The sequence below is a fragment of the Mus musculus genome, chromosome 6, assembly GCF_000001635.26.
Source record: "Mus musculus strain C57BL/6J chromosome 6, GRCm38.p6 C57BL/6J".
In the NCBI taxonomy this organism is placed as follows: Eukaryota; Metazoa; Chordata; class Mammalia; order Rodentia; family Muridae; genus Mus; species Mus musculus.
The window spans coordinates 61,805,065-61,826,000 of NC_000072.6; the positions used below are offsets into that span (position 1 = coordinate 61,805,065).

The window sequence follows — 20,936 nt, forward strand, 5'->3', positions numbered from 1 at the left end:
ATGAATACAAGTAATTTGAAGTCATTTATTGTTGTTCATAGGTGTAATATATTTAGGATTGGAGTTATCCTAAAGAAGACTGATTTTTCCTCTCTGAGAATCACTATTAGCTAGTAGATCTTTATTTACTAATGGGCCTTTTAGGATTACCCATTGTATATTGGCAAGTCAACTGCTGGTGCCATTGAGCAGGTTACATAGGTAACCATTTTGTTTCATTTGAGGGTGGTCAGTTCTGAAATATAAAGAAAGCACTATCCCAAAAAGATATCTTTGTCTTGTTGTTTTTAAAAACTTCCCACTCTCTACTGTAATGTTTTCTGAGCCTTAAGAGCAAAAGTTGTGTTGTATTCATATCAAATGGGATTAGATTCTCCTGAATCAATTACTTTCTATATTTTGACCAGTTGTGAATTTCTGTAATCTACTGCAACATAAAGCTTTTTAAAATGAGGGTTGTAGGTTATACTTAATCTGCTGATATAAGTATTTAGAATGGAGTGAGAAGTTGTAGCTATTTAGGAAAATAGTAGTGGGTTCTCTGGGTGTCTATGAAATGGTCCACGGTAGTGTTGACAGTATAAGCATGTACTCCCTTACATGGAACAGTCCTTAGGTCCACTGAGACAAATGTTAATTACCTCCTGATGGACATGTCACACATGTTCTGCTGGAGAAATCTTGCCAGGATGGCCAGTTGCTGTAGTTCATAGGATTTATAGCTATGGGGGGCTAATGTTAGTTCACCTTTGGCAGCAGGCATAGCACTTCTAGGCAAGATGATAGAGAATCCTCAGGGAGGAGCCTTCAGGTCAGTTCCAGGATCTTTCCTGTAAGTCCTGTGTCCTGTGTGGCATCTTTCCTTAAAGTTCTGAGAAGCAACAAAGTATATATTTAGCTTTAAAAATCTATTGGATTCCCTCAAACCAACAAATTTACTGGAGGTTTGCATGCCTGGCACTAAGGTTTTTGTTAGTCTATGTCTCTTAAGAAAATATTTTTTTTATTACCCTTAGTGGCATAAGTTCATTTAGATATACAGGCACACATATAGTATATATAAACACATTTCAAACATATGTGTATTTTATAAATAAATCCAGATTTTAAGCTACAACTTATTAAAAATTTAATAGCCTTTCTACATACCAATTGCAAACAAAATGAAGAAGATATCATAGGATTGCTCCTGCTCACAATACCTTAAAAAATTATACAACTAAGGAATAAAACTAACCAAGGAAATTACCAGGAAAATTTCAAATCTTGAAATACAAAGATTGAGAGCAACAACAGAAACCATAAAATTTCACGACCTCCCATGCATATGGGTTGATATGGGCATCCAGATTTACTTGGACCATTTGTTGAAGCTGCTGCCATTCCTCAACTGTACATTTTTGGCGTCTTTGCCAAATATCACATGTTATAAAAAAGTGTAATCTTTTTTGGGTCTTCTGTTTTGTTCTATTCATCTATTTGCCTCTCCTTGTGTCAGTATCATGGTGATTTTATTATGATAGATTTCATGTTTAGCATGAAATCTGGTATAGTAATCGCTCCAGCATCAATATTTTGTTTAGGATTGGTGTGGATATCTGCAGAGTATTGAGGTGTGCGTGTGCATTTCTTTGTTATGGATTTTAGGACTTCTTTTTACTGCTTCTGTGAAAAAATGTAGTTCATATTTTGATTGATTTGGGTTTGAATTGAAATTGTTAATTGTGCCTTTTATAGGATGCTCAGTTTTATTCTATGAGTTCTGCTCACCCATAAATATAAGAGGTCTTTCCATCTTCCTATGTTCTTCCCCAGTCTCTGTCTTCAGAGTTTTACAGTTTTCATTCTAGAGTTTCCATTGTTAACTACATAGTTTGATTTCTCTGGTTTCCATTGTTTTGTTTTGAGAGCAGAGGTATTCAATGATCTCTTTCTTCTTCTTCTTTTTTTTTTAATGCAATAATTCCCTTAGTCATTGTTCTTTTGTTTGTTTGTTTGTTTGTTTTTTATATATCCCTGATGGTTAAGGATATTGAACATTTTTTAAAAGAACTTTTATTGGGTATTTTCCTCATTTACATTTCCAATGCTATCCCAAAAGTCCCCCATACCCCCCCCACTCCCCTACCCACCCACTCCCACTTCTTGGCCCTGGCGTTCCCCTATACTGAGGCATATAAAGTTTGCACTACCAATGGGCCTCTCTTTCCACTGATGGCCAGCTACGCCATCTTCTGATACATATGCAGCTAGAGACACAAGCTCCAAGGGGTACTGGTTAGTTCATATTGTTGTTCCACCTATAGGGTTGCAGATCCCTTTAGCTCCTTGGATACTTTCTCTAGCTCCTCCATTGGGGCCCTGTGATCCATCCAATAGCTGACTGTGAGCATCCACTTCTGTGTTTGCTAGGCCCCGGCATAGTCTCACAAGAGACAGCTATATCAGGATCATTTCACCAAAATCTTGCTAGTGTATGCAATGGTGTCTGCGTTTGGCAGCTGATTATGGGATGGATCCCCGGATATGGTAGTCTCTAGATGGTCCATTCTTTTGTCTCAGCCCCAAACTTTGTCTCTGTAACTCCTTCCATGGGTGTTTTGTTCCCAATTCTAAGAAGTTGCAAAGTGTCCACATTTTGGTCTTCGTTCTTCTTGAGTTTCATGTGCTTTGTAACTTGTGTCTTGGGTATTCTAAGTTTCTGGGCTAATATCCACTTATTAGTGAGTACATATCATGTGAGTTCTTTTGTGATTGGGTTACTTCACTCAGGATAATGCCCTCCAGGTCAATCCATTTGCCTAGAATTTTCATAAATTCATTCTTTTTAATAGCTGAGTATCCATTTTCTGTATCCATTCCTCTGTTGAGGGGCATCTGGGTTCTTTCCAGCTTCTGGCTATTATAAATAAGGCTGCTATGATCTCTTTCTTAATGTGTTTGTTATTGATATAGAGAGACTGTAGTTTTTTTACACAATTGTTTTTAATATTCTTGTATTTATTTATCGTGTCTCTCTCTGTCTCTTTGTCTCTTTCTCTGTCTCTGTCTCTCTCTCCTCTCTCTCTCTCTCTCTCTCTCTCTCTCTCTCTCTCTCTCTGTGTGTGTGTGTGTGTGTGTGTGTGTGTGTGTACCATGTTCATTCCGGATGCCTGCAGTGGTCAGAAGAGGGTCTTGGATTCTTGATACTAGAGTTGTGGGTGATTTTAAACTACTCTGTGAGGGCTGAACATTAACTTCAGATTGGGAATATGGAGATGATGCTGGCATGTGAAATTAGCGTTTTACATAGATAGCATGCATTGTAGAGAAGAGTCTATCAAAGGCTGTTTTGTCACTCACACATGCACACTCACACATGTACACACAGACACACACACAAAGTCTGTGTCTAGAGTATGACAGAATAAATACATTATTTTAGAATATTGTGCTGTGATTACATATCATGGCATTAAACGTATTGTATACGTTCTCTAAATTTGGCTTTTATGTGTTTGCTTTTCCACATTGTTGCCCCCTCAAAATTGTGTAATAAGTCAACATTAATGTTATCCTTCACATCTGACTCTTTCTGTAAAATAAATGGCTGATCATATTTGAGGTGTAAGTATTCTGTGGAATTGTATGTTTTACAGGAAATACATTTCCAAATCTATGGTGATCTTACATTCCTTCTACCGAAAAGTATATCTTAGTAAAATTGTAAAATAATATAAAGTTGACCTGAAGAATAGTTTATTACCACCCTAGAATTACCAGCTGCACAGTGACTGCAGGAATTATATATTTGGTATGTTCCTTGGATATATGATATAGAGATAAAAAACACTTCACAGCTTTTCACAGTTGGAATATCTTTATGTACAAGAACAATAAGGTTGAAGACAAGAGGATTTAAAATTTCACTTACTTACTTGTGTGTGAAGTACTTCTACTGACTGTCTTGTGTGATCTTTAACTCAGTGTCTGTTTCATGTTCTAAAGAGACAACAATATTTCTAAAATGACCATTACATGCATAAATTGGACATATTACTTGCTATAGTGCCTGACATCTAGTCTATATTGAGTTATTTGCATATGTTGTAAGTAGTGATAATTACAGTGGTAAATATTAGAGTAGCAAAGAAAATGTAAATGTGGCTTAAAATTCTCTGTAAGTTTAAAAGCTGTATTTCTTTGGCTTATATGTATTTCTTTATTATGATGAAAGTTATTTTTTACTGTATTATCATTGTCATATTACCTCTAATTTGCAATGCAATCACTCAGAGATTTAGATAGGGAAAAACGAAACAGAACAATCAAACAAACAAAAAACAAATGAACTTGTACCAAGTAATATTAGCTCACAGCACTCACTACTAATATACATTTAGTAACCGAATCATCAGCAAATATAAATCATGATACATCTTTTCATCTCATTTTGACACTCTACAAAATCTATCCATGTTTCTATAATTCATGTACACATATGATTTATTAATTTTAAATTAAAAATCTTACCCATGTGTTTTAATTAAGAAGTATTTAATTGTTCACTGCTTGGAAAGGAAAAGCTAAAGTCAATTATATAATCACATTTACAGATTTATTTGTAAAAGTTATCTGTGAGAAATTGTATCAATTTAACCTTCCAGTAACCTCTAAAGCAGGTAGAGAAATTATTTCGTTACCTTGAACAATTAGGGGGGTAGAATTTTGCATTTGCTTTTCCTCAGATGCCCCTCTCTCTTTCTTATTTTGCTCTGAATTCTTTTTATACATAATATGATGCCACATACAAATTGAAATCGGTATGCTGGGAATTATCTCAAATATGTTTCTGGCCTTTAATCATAGAATAGTATTTGGAGGATACTACTTTGAAATCGGTTCTGCCTTTGGAAAGGCAAGGTTCTGTCTTTTCTGGTCTGGCCTTGTCCCCTGGTACAATCCTTTGGCACATATGAACCTTCTGGCCTGACCTGGCATTCACTGGCTTCATTCTCCACTGGTTTTTCATTCCTCACTCTCCTTAACTCATTTAACACTTGTAGCCATTCAGGCCCATCTTTGTTGTAAGCTCCCTGACTTCAGTTATTTCTTAATGTTATTTCCCAAGGAAATCTCCATGTCACACTCATTTCCATGGGAAGTTGGCTCCCAAAATAACTCACCTTCCTGTTCTTAGCTGAGGTGTCGGTAGATTCTTCCTCCTAACTTACAAATGTGCCAGTCTTGCTCAGTTACAAGACCCACTTTGACAGCCATGCTCAAATGCCAGAGACGACATGGAACATTTCTCATCCAAAAGCACCACAGTCACTCTTAGACTTAGAAGAAAAGATGGCAAAGTGGGATGCCTGTGACATGGAAACCAAGCTGTAAATACACTAATTCAAAAACACAAAACCCAAACCAAACCAAAACAAGAACAAAACCCCCCTTGAGTGTACACGCACACACAGTGGTTCATGAATTAGAGATTACGTTTTAGTCAATTGAAGCTATTAGCATAGAAGCATATAGCTCACTATCATGGTGATTTTATTTATCTTTTTTCTTCTTCACTTTGCAGGAAAAGGTGCAGCATTTACAGAAGGCGTTTGCTTCAAGAGTAGATAAATCCACGCAGACTGAACTTCTAGGATGCGATGTAAGTAGCTTTATGAAACCAGCTTTATCTTGTTTATTGGTTTACAGACTTCCACAGCTTGTATACACTGTTGGGGTGTCCTGCATTGCCTAACTAATTCATTGCTTATTCACAGACAAATCTCAAACATCTTGGAGCGTTCAGAAGGATAATTCCAGGCATCAATGGCATACCAAACTCCTATTAATTATTTTTAAGCCAACATCTCTAACGTGTTTTCCTGAGCTAGTAAATATTATGGCACATAGAAACATGCAGAAGAATCATAGGTACTTTGTTTTAAAGAAAATCTTAATTTATTTATTAGCGATTTAATAAAGTTACTATGTTTGCAATAACCTAAGGCCAAGCATTATTTTTCCATGGAGGCAAGTGAAATAACAAACAAACCAAAGAACCCTTCCAATTTCACAAGCTATCTTACAATAATGTTTTAGCTTTTGGGCTTTGGTGTAGGCAATGCAAGTAATTTAATTAAAAGTTAGAAATTTTTATTAATGTAAAATACTTGCTGATAGTATTGTAAAGTGTATTGTAGCCCAATATTCTTATAGAAACCCTGTATGATTTTGTAGGTCTGATCGAAATAGCAATCTTGTCTTAAACATAGCTTTAAATTTTGTGTTTTGCTGAAGTTTATGGCTTTACACTACCTATGTTAAAATATAAAGGGGTTCTCTTACTCATTTCTATCTATTGTGAGGACTGTTTCTTATATTAGAAGTGATGAATAAGAAGATATCACTAAATTGTTGATGAGAAATTGCATACATGCTGCTTTAAGTCTTCTGAAGATTTCATAGTAATGATGTGTTCATATTTGTATTTTATGATAACAGTTGACATTAAAGTAGATGCCATTCTTGTGTTGTTATTTAAACCACCACCGCATTTTAAACAATGTATTACATACATGCCTACCTAACCAAATAAGTCAGTTTAAATTCTAGCACAAATTATTGTTAAAATGTAATTTTAGTTTAAAAATATTAAAAGTCATACTTTTCCTGGGATATTTCTATATTTCTCATTTTCTCATACAATTTTTATTTTAACATTTTCCATCTACATGTTTGAATATTCTACAGATACTAATATTATTACAGCAACATTTCTAGCACAGTTTTATAAGTTATGTGCATGCTGTTAATTTTATTTTTGAGAGAAGAAAAAAGTTTTACAATATTAAGATAGTTTACCACAAGTAATCCACTGTTTATCTCCTTCATGGGACCCCCCCCCAATATAACCATTTCAAATGTATAGTATGTATCAGTTCTTAGGGTATAACCTCAGCATATATTTTAGATAATAATCTGCATATTTTAAGTCTAGAATTCAGATATATTTCAAAAAGAATTTTGAAAGCATGATCTGCATCTAACTGTATTGCAGTATGCATCATAGCACATGGGCACTGCAGGTTAGCAGAGAATCCAGCTACTTCAAAACACTCAATTTGTAAATGACTACCCCCAGGAAGGTGAAATTTTTTGGTGTTGTGAAATCTGTGAAGTAGCTAGAGTATTATTCATTTTTTAATACAAAGACAAGGAAAATGCTTGTGCATTTTGACTTGATTTGGGAAGCAGTACTTTAGGAACCTTCATTCTAACTGGCTTAGTGACTCAACATAAACAAACAAGCAAACAAATAAAGCCACCATGATGTTTGTGCAATACTGTTAGATTTTAAAACACATTGTGAATGCGGGTGAGAACCTAGCTACCTGCTGCCTCTTTTGAACTTCTCTCTGATGAATCTCATTCTTTTTCTTTTTGGCACAATTGTTCATGGTATTTGGTTTCCTAAATATGTAAATTTAAAAAGGATTCAGGCACATGGTATATCACTTAATGTCCTCATTGTTCTTATCATATGATGAAGTTCAATCAACCCTTTACTGGAGGCTAGGCAGAATACGTTCTGGCAGCAATTCTTAAAGTATCCCACTTCAAGCGCTTGTTACATTTTGGGGAGCTGATAACACATGACCGTGGCTTGTTCAAGTTGATGTGCTCAGCATCTCCTAGTCACTTGTTATATAATAGAATCTGCAGAATCAGCAAATAAATAACTGTCAGGAGCCTTAAGAGAGTAACTGTCCTTAGCTACATGCATAAGCTGTAGAGTACTTTCTATATGGAAACCTGGGAAAAAACATATTGTAAATAATTTAGAACCATGAATTTTATGACAAATAGAACATTTGTGACTCACCCACACTTCTGGAAGAACAGGAAGTATCATCTATCAACTGTGCTTCATATATGTAAATAATTTAATATTTTCACATGCATTCGAATTACTAGCTTTATAATATCTTCTTTATAATTTTCCTAAAATTGTTTTATGTTAGAATTTTATAAACACACACATATGTTACATCTATTCATAATTTTGATAGAGCTTTTCAGGAAAGAGAGTATTTTGTAGAAACCTTGTATATCATCCTCGGTGCTTACGTTTTCTTACCTGGGTTTTAATGCTGTCAATATCAATGAGCAGTTGCCCTTTATGGATTAAATGTGATCATGTGTCAGAAGGGTTAGTGTCAGACGACAGAAGGACTAGTCACCTTAGTACTCAGGACATCACATTTGCTGCACGTGCTGTGTAAGACAGGAACCCATATGATCTCAGAGTGAAATATGTTAACAAAAGGCTACCATAGACTCATCTAAATATTTTCAAAATAAACTTTTACATGAAGCAATTTTATTAGGACTCTTGAGAAGCAACACTTTCTTAGCTGTCACCTGTGCTGTTGATAACCCATGGAAGACAGGTGGGTAGAGTTGGGACACAACTGGGTTTACTCTAAGTCCACATCAACAGTTTGACATCCTTCTGACTATTTAAAACATGTAAGCAAAGGTCTACCCACAGCTCAAAGACTTTCTGTAAATATTTTGAAGCTTGAGAGCTACTGCAAATAATATTTTGATTAAAATATTTGAGTGTGAATTGATAAATTTAGCAGGAAAGGCCTTAAATATTAGTGAGAAAATTCAAGGCTTCATTAATTTAATATCTTAAAGAAATATTTTACTTCCTCGATATGTTTTATAAAAGGTTGTTTTTTAAACAAAAATGATTCCTTTTAAGTATAAATTTTCATTTAAATTAATACATTCATTTCATTCAGAATAATTCACGAAATTTGTCTTTTAGTATTAGAATTTTAAGTAAAAAGATTTACTACTTTCATTTATGTATTTTAAACTTTTTTTTATAGAAAGTGTTTACTACAATTGACTTCTTAATATTTGATTACTTTTAAAATGTGTAATTACTAGGTAATTCATCAAATATTAAGTTGTTATGATCTGTTTATGTATTACTAATGGTTCTAATTTGACTATTTGAAAATGACTGGATTGTTCAATCGCTCATATTTTTGATCCAGTCCAGACTTTCACTTTAGAAAATATAATAGGAACATTTATGTTATACAAGAAGACATTGAGAGAATTTCTCAGTTCTTTTTTTCTGTGTAGTTTAAAACATTTACTGGCTTGATTAGATTTCATTTTGGAGCTTCTACTGGAAGTTAGTGTACCAATATCCCTTAAATATATTGGAAAAGTTTGTCCTGTCTCATTTGGGACAGTGCTGCAGATGCTTGGCTCTTACTACAGCTGTTGATCAGCCCCATTTTAAAGTGGGAAGGTTATTTGTTTACCAGGCCGCTGTATTATTGCCATTGAGTAGCTGTTAGTTCAGCATTCTCATTGGATCCTAACAACCTGTATTGTATTAAATCTTCCTGGCTAGACTATGCTGCTGCTTTCATCATTCATAGTCAGAACATGTGTATTCATAATTCATGGAATTTACCTAAATAAATAAATAAATAAATAAATAAAGTCTGTCTCCAAATGCTCCATTTGTTAATGTACACGCAATGCAGGTACTTCTATTAATACCTACACATTAAATCAAATTAAAAGATTTATATAGCTTTGTTTTAATCAAACATTATTTTTCATATTGTTTTCATTAAATGCTCAAAAAATGGTTAAAAGTGTTAACAGGAAACACATGACACAGAATCTAGCTTTATTCAATCCTACTGGTCTTATAACATAATTTTGAAAATCTCTTGAATTTATATTCAACAAATATCACTATTTACCTGAAAACTTTCAGTGAAAAGCCTCAGGTAGTCTCTTATGGCTTGTGCAGTTACTTAATCTGTAGAGTTAAGGATAGCACATGAAGAAATGATAGAATGCATCAGAAGGTTCTAGGTGTATTGTGAAAAGAGAGGAGACACAGGAAAGAGCTGCTGATTGTGTTTGAGGCTGAGTATGGATGGTGTCAGAAGAGTTACACAGGGACATTGAAACACATAGGGGTGAGCTCTGTGCCTTGAAAGAGGAAAGAAGGTGACTTTGAGAAACCCTCTTAGAATATCCTTCTGAAGACTTTTGACTTTCTTAGTCAGTGACAGAATTTTGTTATTATTGCCATGGTACTGGATATGAATAGTCAGATTAGCATAGAGACCATTTAGTATAAAAAAGGGAACTGTGTTAATAACCTTGGATTTTCTAGAAGCTGACACTAGAGAAACAAAGCCTACATACATGAAGGAAGAAGACCCAGACTTCCTGTGTTCTGTTACCTGGGAGCAGTGACAGAGACTTTTGTTCCGTCTACCCTAGGAAACAACAGACCCAGGCATCTATTGCATATCCAGCTATATAGTGGATGTAGTAATTCCCATCATTTCCACTTAACATAAGAAAAGAGAGTAAAGCTAAATGCAGCCATAGAGCCTGATAATCACCTGTATGTTTTCTCTAGTCCCTTTCCCTCCTCTCCTCCCTCCATGTTCCTTCTCTTGGGAAGAACTGAAGTAAGCATATTTGTCCCTCAGTATCTGAGAGATTAATCCAGGGCCCCCCTTAGAACCACCTTCAAGTACTCAAGAGCCTAGTAGCAATATATCCTGTTATATATGAGGACTCATCTTCAAGTTACAGTGAATCCCTTATGCAATATAAATAATCTGTAAATACTTGATTCATTATTTGGGGGTTGATAATTTTAGTTACTCGCTTCACCCTCTGGGATTTGAGGGTCTTCAAGCTTATATAACTTTTGCCAGTGAAAAAACTGAAATGGAATTTTTAAGGGGACAAAAGACTTTGAAATTGATAGATTGAAGGTGTTTAAAAATAAAGATGTAAAGTGATTTTATAATGTAGTCATAGAGAATGAAGAGAAAAAGTTTCATAAATGTATTTATTCAGAACTGGCACAGGAGCAGGAAATTTTAGAATATTCCATTAGAAAGTTTCTTAAAACCACACTACATATATCATTAACCTTATGCACTGTAAAGTAAGAATGTAGGGAAATTATACTCTTTAGTGATGCCATGTTAAGATGGTAATTACAATTGTAAATTTATGAAGCTGAATTAGTATATAGAAAATTTATTCCAAAGAGGGTAATTTGAGGTTCAGAATACTTAAAGAGTCAGTTCTATAAATATCAGAATTATTTCAGATTTATCATTATTTTATTGATTTTATGTTTATAAATGGATTTATGGATTTGGACTTAATCCATCACATTGATGTTATATTCTAATGCAGAATTATTTTCTGGAAGAAATATAATATAAAACGTTAATCATTTTCTTCAATTTTTAAGGAGAACCTGGAACTGAATGAGTTGTTTATTCTCTAGGCTGAAGCTGAACTGATGTGGAGCTGAAAATATCATGTTGTACAACTCTTTTCTTCTGTGAAGTAGGCTGTAAAAATGCAACTAAAAACTTTTTTCCTGGCTGTTTTGATATAGGGTCTTTTTAACCTAGGCTTAACTGGAACTTACTATATAGTTAGTGTAAAATGGCCAAGAACTCATGGAAACACTTCTGCATCAGGAACAGACATGAGCTACCACACCAGGCTTAAAAGACAACTTTTTAGTTAATAGGTGTTTTACAAATATTCATTAACTCTGAAAAATATTATTCTTCTTTCATGATAATATCAATAATATTACTCACAATTTTGATTATGAAATGTGAAACTAAAATATATTTATGTAAATTATAACATAAGCAAATATTAGTTAATGTGAGTGTGCATTTTTCATCTCTGAATGCCTTTTCTGTTACTTCATTTTTCATACAAACAGAATCACAACTTTATATCACATACATAGCCCAGATAATCTTAATTTTTGCCATTTTAAATGAAAAAATTTCTGTTTTACAATAGTAAAATATGATTTTCTTAATGATTTAACTGAACATCATTTAATCATATGAACACTTTAATCTTTTTATATATCCTTAAAACATATCCTGTAAATGATAGCCTTGTAACATACACACTGTCTGGTTAAGCAATTAATGGGAATATAATAAAGTAGAGTGATCCAAAGCTCCTCAAAGGAATCTATAAAAATATGCCAACACATATGTTTCCATACATACATATATATATATATATATGTGTGTGTGTGTATGTGTGTGTGTGTGTGTGTGTGTGTGTGTATGTATGTATGTATGTATGTATGTTTATGTGTGTATATATACACACCATATGCTCCTAAGATAGGCCCTCATCAGCATTTCTTGTCACAGATGATGATGGAAAATAACGCAGGCACTCATTAATAGAGCCTGTTTGATAATAGACTGGTCCATTATCAAATAGATGATAGCTATCCAAGCAAAATGGAAGAGGAAATATCAATATTCTCATATAGAGATGTCTTAGACTATTAATAAGTTGATGAAACTTATGAATCAATTATGTAGTACCTCCATTTATCTGTCTAATTCGTACATAACTCCAAAGGGAGACAAGAGAACACTTAGCTGAGAAGGAAAGCAAGCTAGTGCTCCTGAGTAGCTGAAATGAGTTCAAGGAACCTATCTTTGAATGTGTCTGTAAATAAGGTTTGCATGGAAAAAAGAAGAGATAAAGGCACTTGACTTACCTGAACTCAATTGGACATCAAATGGTAACATACACCTTAGAAACGAGTTTCTAAATGTGGTGTTTTGCCCATTTCTCTAGTTAGTTATCTTCAGTGAGCTTTCTTTCAGGGCAAAGGGAACTACTCTCCACTTCACTTCTCAGTATAGCTTTGTCCAAAGAAGCAATGGCCTCAGAGTGCTAATTTGAAAGCTCAAGCCTTTCAGCCTCATTTTCAGAATGCACTAATGAGCCTGCATGCCCAAGTAATGAGCAGTATTCTGTGAGACAACAAATTGCTCTTACATGCTGTTAAAATATAACACTTTCACAGTATACATGCTACATTACACACACACACACACACACATTCACACACACACACATTCACACTGCATGTCTTACTAAATTTTGGAGAGTAAAATTAGAATTCCTTAAACCTCATGACTGTTCATATTTTCCATTCCTAATTATGTGAATTTGTAATACCATCCACTGTCCTCACGGCTCTGCCACAGCCCATTTTCTTATACATCTCCTTGGAGTGGACTGAAATAAGAGGGTTTCAGTTTTTAAAAATTGTTTTATTCATTTACATACCAAATGTTGTCCCCTTCCTGGTCCCCCCTCCCAGAGTTCTTCACCCCAACCCCCACCCCCTTTGCCTCTGAGATGGTGCCCCCATCCCCCTCACACACACCCCTCCCCACCTTACTCCCCCGCAGCGTCCTCCTTCCCTGGAGCATCAAATCTCTACAGAAGTAGACATATTTTGCCCCACTGAGGCCAGACAATGTAGTCCTCTGCTACATATGTGCCAGGGTAGAGGAACTAGCACACATTTTATCTTTGGTTGATGACTTAGTCTCTGGGAGCTCCCAGGGGTCTAGGTTAGTAGATAAGTTGGTTTCCTTATGGAGTGAAGGTTTCTTTTTGTTTCAAATTCCTTCAGAATCTGCCAGTGCTGCTTGTGCTACAGATGTCATTATATATTATATACTGACACATGTCATATACATACATATAGAATATACATTGATATGTAACACAATATTATAGTATTGATCCTGTGTCATGGATATCTGCTCAACAATTTTACTGTCATTAAAAAAACTGTGAACTAACTTACATTTCTTAAACATTGCACTTCCTTTTGTTAGTATTTTCTAAATGGAATTTCTTGTTTTAAAATGGGTGAAATACTTGAAATGTTTTAATTTATGATCATGTGAGGTTTCAACATTAATTACACACTAAAAGATTAGAGTAATAGTCACTGTAGACTAAGGAATCATCCTGGAGCTTTGTGTGTAGTTCTCAGATAGTAACTGTGGTACACAGAATCTCCAAGAGAACCTTGTGCTATTTGTCTATTATCTAAGTATTGGGCTGTTTTTTACTTGAGGAATGTATAGAGTTGAAGAAAACCATGTTGTACTTGTTTAAAAGAAGGAATAATGTGACTGGGCTGTGGTGACACACGCCTTTAATCCCAGCACTTGGGAGACAGAGACAGACAGGTTTCTGAGTTCGAGGCCAGTCTGGTCTAGAGAATGAGTTCCAGGACAGCCAGGGCTATACAGAGAAACCCTGTCTTGAAAAAACAAAAACAAAAGCAAAAAAGAAGGAAAATGTAAGGTTATGTCAACGTTTCATTCTTTCCTTCTACATCACTAAAATAAATATTCTTTGTAAATGCTAATAACAAATTTTTACATAAAATTACCAACAGAAGATTTTCATGTCAATCTGTACTTTTTATTTAAGTATTTATACATTTAATATCTTCATTTAAAATTTCATTTTATTTTGTTATTTGCCATTCATTTCTTTTTGTTTTCTTCTTTTCAAGGCCCTGTGGAATCCTACATGCACTGGAGGCTTATTTAAACCAGTATATATTTCAAGCTAGATTTAATAATCATTTGACCATGAATAATTCATCACTGATCTTTGGCCTGTTAAATATTGAGTGAAATCAATTTTTCTATGAATCCTGTTAACTATCTTGCAGAATGTGTAAGACAAATTGTTTTATCCTAAGCACTGTATACCTTTGCATTTCTAAACAATTGCCACAGGATATTAATGAAGATTCAATGGACATGTTTGCTTTTGCTTGTTGTATTTTTATAAGGAAACATATACTTTTATTTAAAGATAATCTTTATATGCAAATTCCTAAGATGTAATATTCCACTTGGCAGTAAACATTGTTTGATCATCCTCCTTATCTATATCATTTGGTTTTCTTTTTTGTTGATAAGCTTTGTGCTATTTATGTTACATTCAATGTACATCAGATAGATTGGGAATGAAGCCTTTGTTACCTCATCAGTGGAATAGTTCCCAAGGATGAACTGGACTATTTGTAACCTCTCCCTGTCACATTAACACCAGGAGGTGACACTGGGTATGTTCTAATGGAACAAGTGAGCGCAGCCTTTATCTAACCACAGAATGTAAATCAGAAACAGAAAGAAATTATGTTTTTAAAAAGCAGATAAACAAACTTAGCTATTGGTCTCATGGTGAAGGAAGCTTGTTGAATGTATGTGGTATAAGAAGAGGCCTTACCCTTAACTAAAACTCTGTGGGTCCCTTTCTTTCCCTATAATAGCCCCACCGTATCAAACTGCACAGTGCCCAGAAGACACTCATGAAAGGCACAGTTTATTGCAAGGATCATTCAGTGTTATGGGCAGGAAGTTGTTCAGTAGGTGGGCCACTGGGCTCTGGAGAGAAGAGCAGGTCTTAATGAGCCGCTACCCTTTATAGAAACACAATGAAATAATTATAATTATCAACAGTAATGTATATAAATATGCCATTAAATTATTTGGATCTTTATGTTACATATGTATGAATGACCAAATGCTGGGTGCAAACTATGGTGTTAAATAAAACTATAAATATATTTATTTACACATGATCATTGTATGTGCTCTTATTGACTTTATCCCTTTACGCTTTCTTCTAAGGTTTTCTAGAATTTATTCTCTGTTTTTAGATGGTTTATGTGTGAAATCTTTACATATAGACAAGGCAATATGTCATCCTCTTCCAAAGCATTCCCATCATATACTTTTTCCATCGACTTTACTGGTAAGAATATTTTCAAGAGGAATTCAATTAAAGACACCCTGAAGTGATAATGAAGACAAAATCCAGGGTTATTTAGTAGAGTCAGCTGATCAAAAGCACTTTTGATTTCCTCAAAAGCCATGAGGTATCAGCTGTCAATGCAGAGGAAACAAACCAACTTCCTCAAAGGTACAGCTTCAGATTGCCCTGTATTTATTTATTTTATTAATTAATTTTCTTATTTATTCATATCACAAATGTTGCCTCACACAGCCCCCTCTCAGAAGCTTTCCCCCATCCCTCTTCTCCTTCTCCTCTGAGAGGGTGCTTCCCCAGCAAGCCGCCTCCTTGGGGTATCACGTCTCTACAGGATTAGGAGCATCCTCTCCCACTGAAGCTAGACAAAGCAGTTCTCTTCTGCATATGTACCAGGAACCTCCGAACAGCCTGTATAAACTCATATGTGAGCCGGGAGTGGTGGTGCACGCCTTTAATCCCAGCACTCGGGAGGCAGAGGCAGGCAGATTTCTGAGTTCGAGGCCAGCCTGGTCTACAAAGTGGGTTCCAGGACATCCAGAGCTATACAGAGAAACCCTGTCTCAAAAAAACAAAAAACCAACAAACAAAAAACACTAAACTCATATGTGGCTTAGTTCTGGGAGCTGACTGGGCTCCAAGTTAGCTGACACTGTTGATCTTCCTATGGGGTTGCCATCCCCTTCAGTTCCTTTAATCCTTCACCTGACTCTTCCTTAGGAGTCTATGACCTCAATTCAGTACTTGGCTGTATCTGCCTCTCTGACTCCTTCAGCTGCTTGTTGAGCCTCTCAGAGGACAGCAATGCTAGGTTCCTGTCTACAAGCACAATATAATAACATCAGTAATAGAATCAGGGTTTAGTGCCCACCTACAGGATGGATCCCAAGTTGAGCTGAGCCAGTCACTGGGTGGCCATTCATTGATTCTATTCTCCCACCCCCCCCCCCATTTCTTATAAACAAGAACAATTTTGGGTTGAAAATTTTGAAGGTGGATTGGTGTCTCCATCCCTCCACTAGAGGGTCTGTTTAGCTACTAAAGGTTGCATCTTCAGGTTCCATCTCCCCACTGTTAGGCATTTTGGCTAAGGTAACCCACATTGAGTCTCTGGGAAGCCTTCCCCATTCCAAGTTTCTAGGACTTACTAGAAGTTCCTCCCACCACTGGCAGCTGCATAATTCCATTCTTGTAGGCTTCTCCCTCTGGGCTTCACTTTGGTTTCCCCCACAAACTTGGATTGTTCTACCTCTTCCCCCTTCCCCCTCTCCCCTTGCACCCAGGTCTGTCTCTCTCTCTCTGCCTCCCAAGACTACTTTGTTCCTGCTTCTAAGTGTGATTGAAACATCTTCACTTTAGCTTTGTTCTTGTTTTACTTCTTAGAGTCTATTGGTGTATTGCCCTTTAATAACAGCAAACTGTTTACATTATGATCTTGATACCTCTCCTGACTCTCTCCACTACCCCTCTCTCCCTTCATCTTTTCCCCATTACCGAATACATGACAGCATGCTCACAAATCACTGTCTTCCATTTCAAAAATAAAAGCAGTAAAAAAAAGTATTTTCAGAATGTTACACTGTTTACTGTAGAGGGTGATTCTTTTTATATATCACTTTCCATTTATATTATTGTTTCCCAAGTCTTACACAATAGCATAAACCATGCATAAAATACTAATAGGAGTGTTACAATCATTTCTATAAAATATATGAGCAGTATTAAAATAATTATCTGCATTTCATGAAGCACACACACTAATGATTATTTTCAAGGCATAGGGTTTGGGAGAGTGATGCAGTTTGTGTATCCCCAGTATTTATTGATTAATATAAATAGTATGCATGAAAATTTACTTACATATTAAATACAATATGTATCCTTATTTATCCTAGAAACATAGGAAAATATGAATTAACATATTTACATTGTTAAACTAATTACAATTAGCATTACAGTGTGTTTTGTACTTATTTTTTCTTATAGGTTACTATAAATAGGGTTCTAACCTGTTTTAATTTTCCATATATAAACCTTTTCAGAGAGTTACTGTGACATGTTCTGCTCATACAGTAATTGTCATCACACTGAGGTATGCTGGCACATTCTGAAGCAGAATAGTCAGTCCCCTCTGGGTACTAAGAGACTGTTGTGTGCAAACATCAAAACATTATATGGCATGCCTTCACTGTGTCCAGTGAAGAGAAAATTTAAAATAAGAAAGTTCTATATCAGACAGTGACAACCTAAATTTGTTTAAAAACAATTTTATACATATTTACATGTATGTAACACCTTTAAAATATATTGGTAAATGTTAGATATTAAGATATTATAGGCAAGCTTTCTGTTTCAGATATAAATCCCTGATTTTCATTAAAGAAAAAAAGGAGGTAGAGTGAAGACTTGAAGCTTGGAGATGAGCTTTGCTGGCCAAACTTTTTCTTTGTTAAGTTCAGCTATTGGGGTCCCAGAGAATGCCTGCTGGCAATGGAGAATGGAACAAAGGATTAAGTGGGAAAAATGTTGGAGAAGAAGATATCCATGATCTGCAGGAGTCTGGAGGATAAGATATTTGTGATTCGCTGGCAGTGAAAGAGGTGAGGCTATGGCAGGTGGTTGGTTACAGAGCTGGGAATGAGACTGGGGATTGCATTTGAAGATGAGGAATAAGAAGGGTGAATCTTGTTGATGGCTGTCGTGGCACATACATGATATCCCAAGCATTCAGGAGGCTGAGGCAGGAGAATGACCAATTAGAAGCCAGACTGGGTATATGGCAAGATGTTATATTAATCATTCAAACAAACAAACAAAACCACAATATTCAGTCAGTTACAAATTATCCTCAAATATAGGTCATATAGAGAAATATGGGTTCTTGATAATGTGTCTTTATACATTTTCACAAGATCTATGGCCTACTAATATCTAGTGGTGGTCAGTGACTTTAGTTTTGATGTGTTAATAATACAATAAATTCTAAATTTTAGTTAAAAATGAAAAAGAAGGAAAGATCTATAGTTAGTCTACTTTTTTTCTGGGTTGTGGGGCTTGGACTATTTCCAAGAAATGCCTGCTGCTGTTTGAGACTGATATAAGAGGATGCATAAGGAAGAAGGTTGGAGGAGAAGGTCTGATGTAGGCAGAGGAAGAGGAAGTCTCCTCAGTAGTTGGTCTGCTCTAGACCTGGAGATAAGACTGGAGAATTGGACTTGGAAAAGACAAAGAAGAGATGAAGCTCCACAGTTAGGCAACCTGCTTCCCTGACTGCAGTCCTGTTGTAACTATTTTAAGACAGATGATCACACTTGACAATATTTATCTCAGAATCATTATTGTACCTGTCAGAGTAATTTATTGTGACATTGTTGTTCCAGCAGCACATTTACTCATTTACCTTTCCACAACTTTATCATGAAACACATTTTTCTTCCAAAAATATCTCTAGGGATTTTAAGTGACAAATAAATGTCTTAAATGTGTGAAAAGAAATGACTTTCTTATTCCTAAATACCATGCTTTGTTTGCTACAGAAATAGATCATTTGCACCAACTAAGACATGTAGGTTTAATGCATTCGTTCTCCTGACTAGTGTGCTTTAAAATCTTCGCATGTAATCACCTATTACATTTCAATCTTCATGATATAAACATAAACTCTCCTATCCCTCATTACACAATGTACATCTTTACTTAATGAGAATTTGAATTTTATTTCTTAAGCCTAGCATGCTGCATTATTCTTCATGAACCTCAACGTTGAAGGTGAAAGGAAATGGTCAAATTATTCAAAGTTTAGTAACTCCCACTCTCTTAACTGAGTCAACTGTTTAATTTCAAATTAAAGAAGTAAACATTAGCATATTAAGATTGTGATGAGCACAACTCTAAAGTTATTGCTTTCCTCTCATTCAGTCCCTCTGTGTATGTACATATACATTCCTCATAAATATGCATACAAAATTAGATGCTAATTTCTAACTAAACATATGCAGAGAATAAAATGTATAGTGTCAAGTTGGACAAAAACTTTATTCAGAATTTGAAAAATGCCATTTTTATTTGTTCTAAATATTTTATTATATATGTATACCACATGATCTAGAGAAAATACTGGTAATTTCAGAAAGATAATTAGTCTATGGGTTATTTTTGCAATTTGACATCCTCTCAATTGAATTATTAAAAATTTACACATTTTACTGTTATTCTCTGGCATTTCACAGTGGTTAACCCTACATTACAAAATATGTAATGAGCATTTCTGACATTCCTGAGCTTTTTACACATTGTAAAAAAAGTAATTTGGTGGCGCACGCCTTTAATCCCAGCACTCGGGAGGCAGAGGCAGGCGGATTTCTGAGTTCCAGGCCAGCCTGGTCTACAGCGTGAGTTCCAGGACAGCCAGGGCTATACAGAGAAACCCTATCTCAACCCACCCCCCACCCCCCAAAAAAAGTAACTTGCTGAAATATTCAGGAGATTAGGTTCAATGTGATGTCTTTAAGAACATTCACAAAATGCCAGGCATGGTGGCACACACCTTTAATTTATTGATTTCAGGAATTATGCCATATCTTGGTTCAGAGAATGAGAAATGTTATTGATATATTAAGAACACCATTAGTATCAGTCACACAAGTGCTCTTTCTGTACTTTTGTGACTATGCTTTTTGATTTGTTTAAAGGAAAAACAATGTATTCTTCATGGTTAGTTACATCAAATGTTTAAGAATTATTTTAAAAATAGAAAATTAAGTATAAAGTGGGATTAGATGACATAAAATTTCTAAGGAACTAAATAATCTAAAAGAATTTTATGTTTAGTATTGGTAATTAAAATATATCAAAGGCTACAAAATCAGAAAAGACTTTATAAAGATTTGAAATGAAAGCATTGAGAGACTGGGGTTCTGGTAATATTGGATAAGAAGCAGTACTGTATAAGCATCCAATGAGTGGCCAGAAGTCTTCTGCACTTGTGTAGTTTGATTTTATGTATTATATTTATGAAAGCAAATTAATAAAATGTAAAATACAAGCCAGATTGTTCATACAATACTTTCTTCCAATAAATACCTAGATTATTTGTTATATGCCAGAAACTTTTGGAAATTTGAGGGAGTCAAAAACAGCAACTATCATTCTATTTATATCTCATTAAATGGCAGGTCCCTTACCTTTACTGAGCAGATGAGAACATTGGGCTTAGAAACAAGAAA

At 35.1% G+C, this 20,936-nt stretch overlaps 1 protein-coding gene across 4 annotated transcripts in view; it reads left to right on the top strand.

Moving 5' to 3' along the window:
* Ccser1 (coiled-coil serine rich 1) overlaps positions 1 to 20,936 on the top strand; it is a 1,202,904-nt gene that overhangs the window by 625,105 nt on the left and 556,863 nt on the right. For 2 of the 4 annotated variants that reach the window (NM_183310.2, NM_001164316.1), the window contains exon 9: positions 5,567 to 5,644. In NM_183310.2, coding sequence (NP_899133.2) covers positions 5,567 to 5,644 — 78 coding nt within the window. Of the gene's footprint in view, positions 1 to 5,566; positions 5,645 to 5,759; positions 12,589 to 14,443; positions 15,501 to 20,936 lie in introns of those variants that run through there. The other 2 variants (XM_006505955.2, XM_006505954.2) reach the window with 2 other exon arrangements.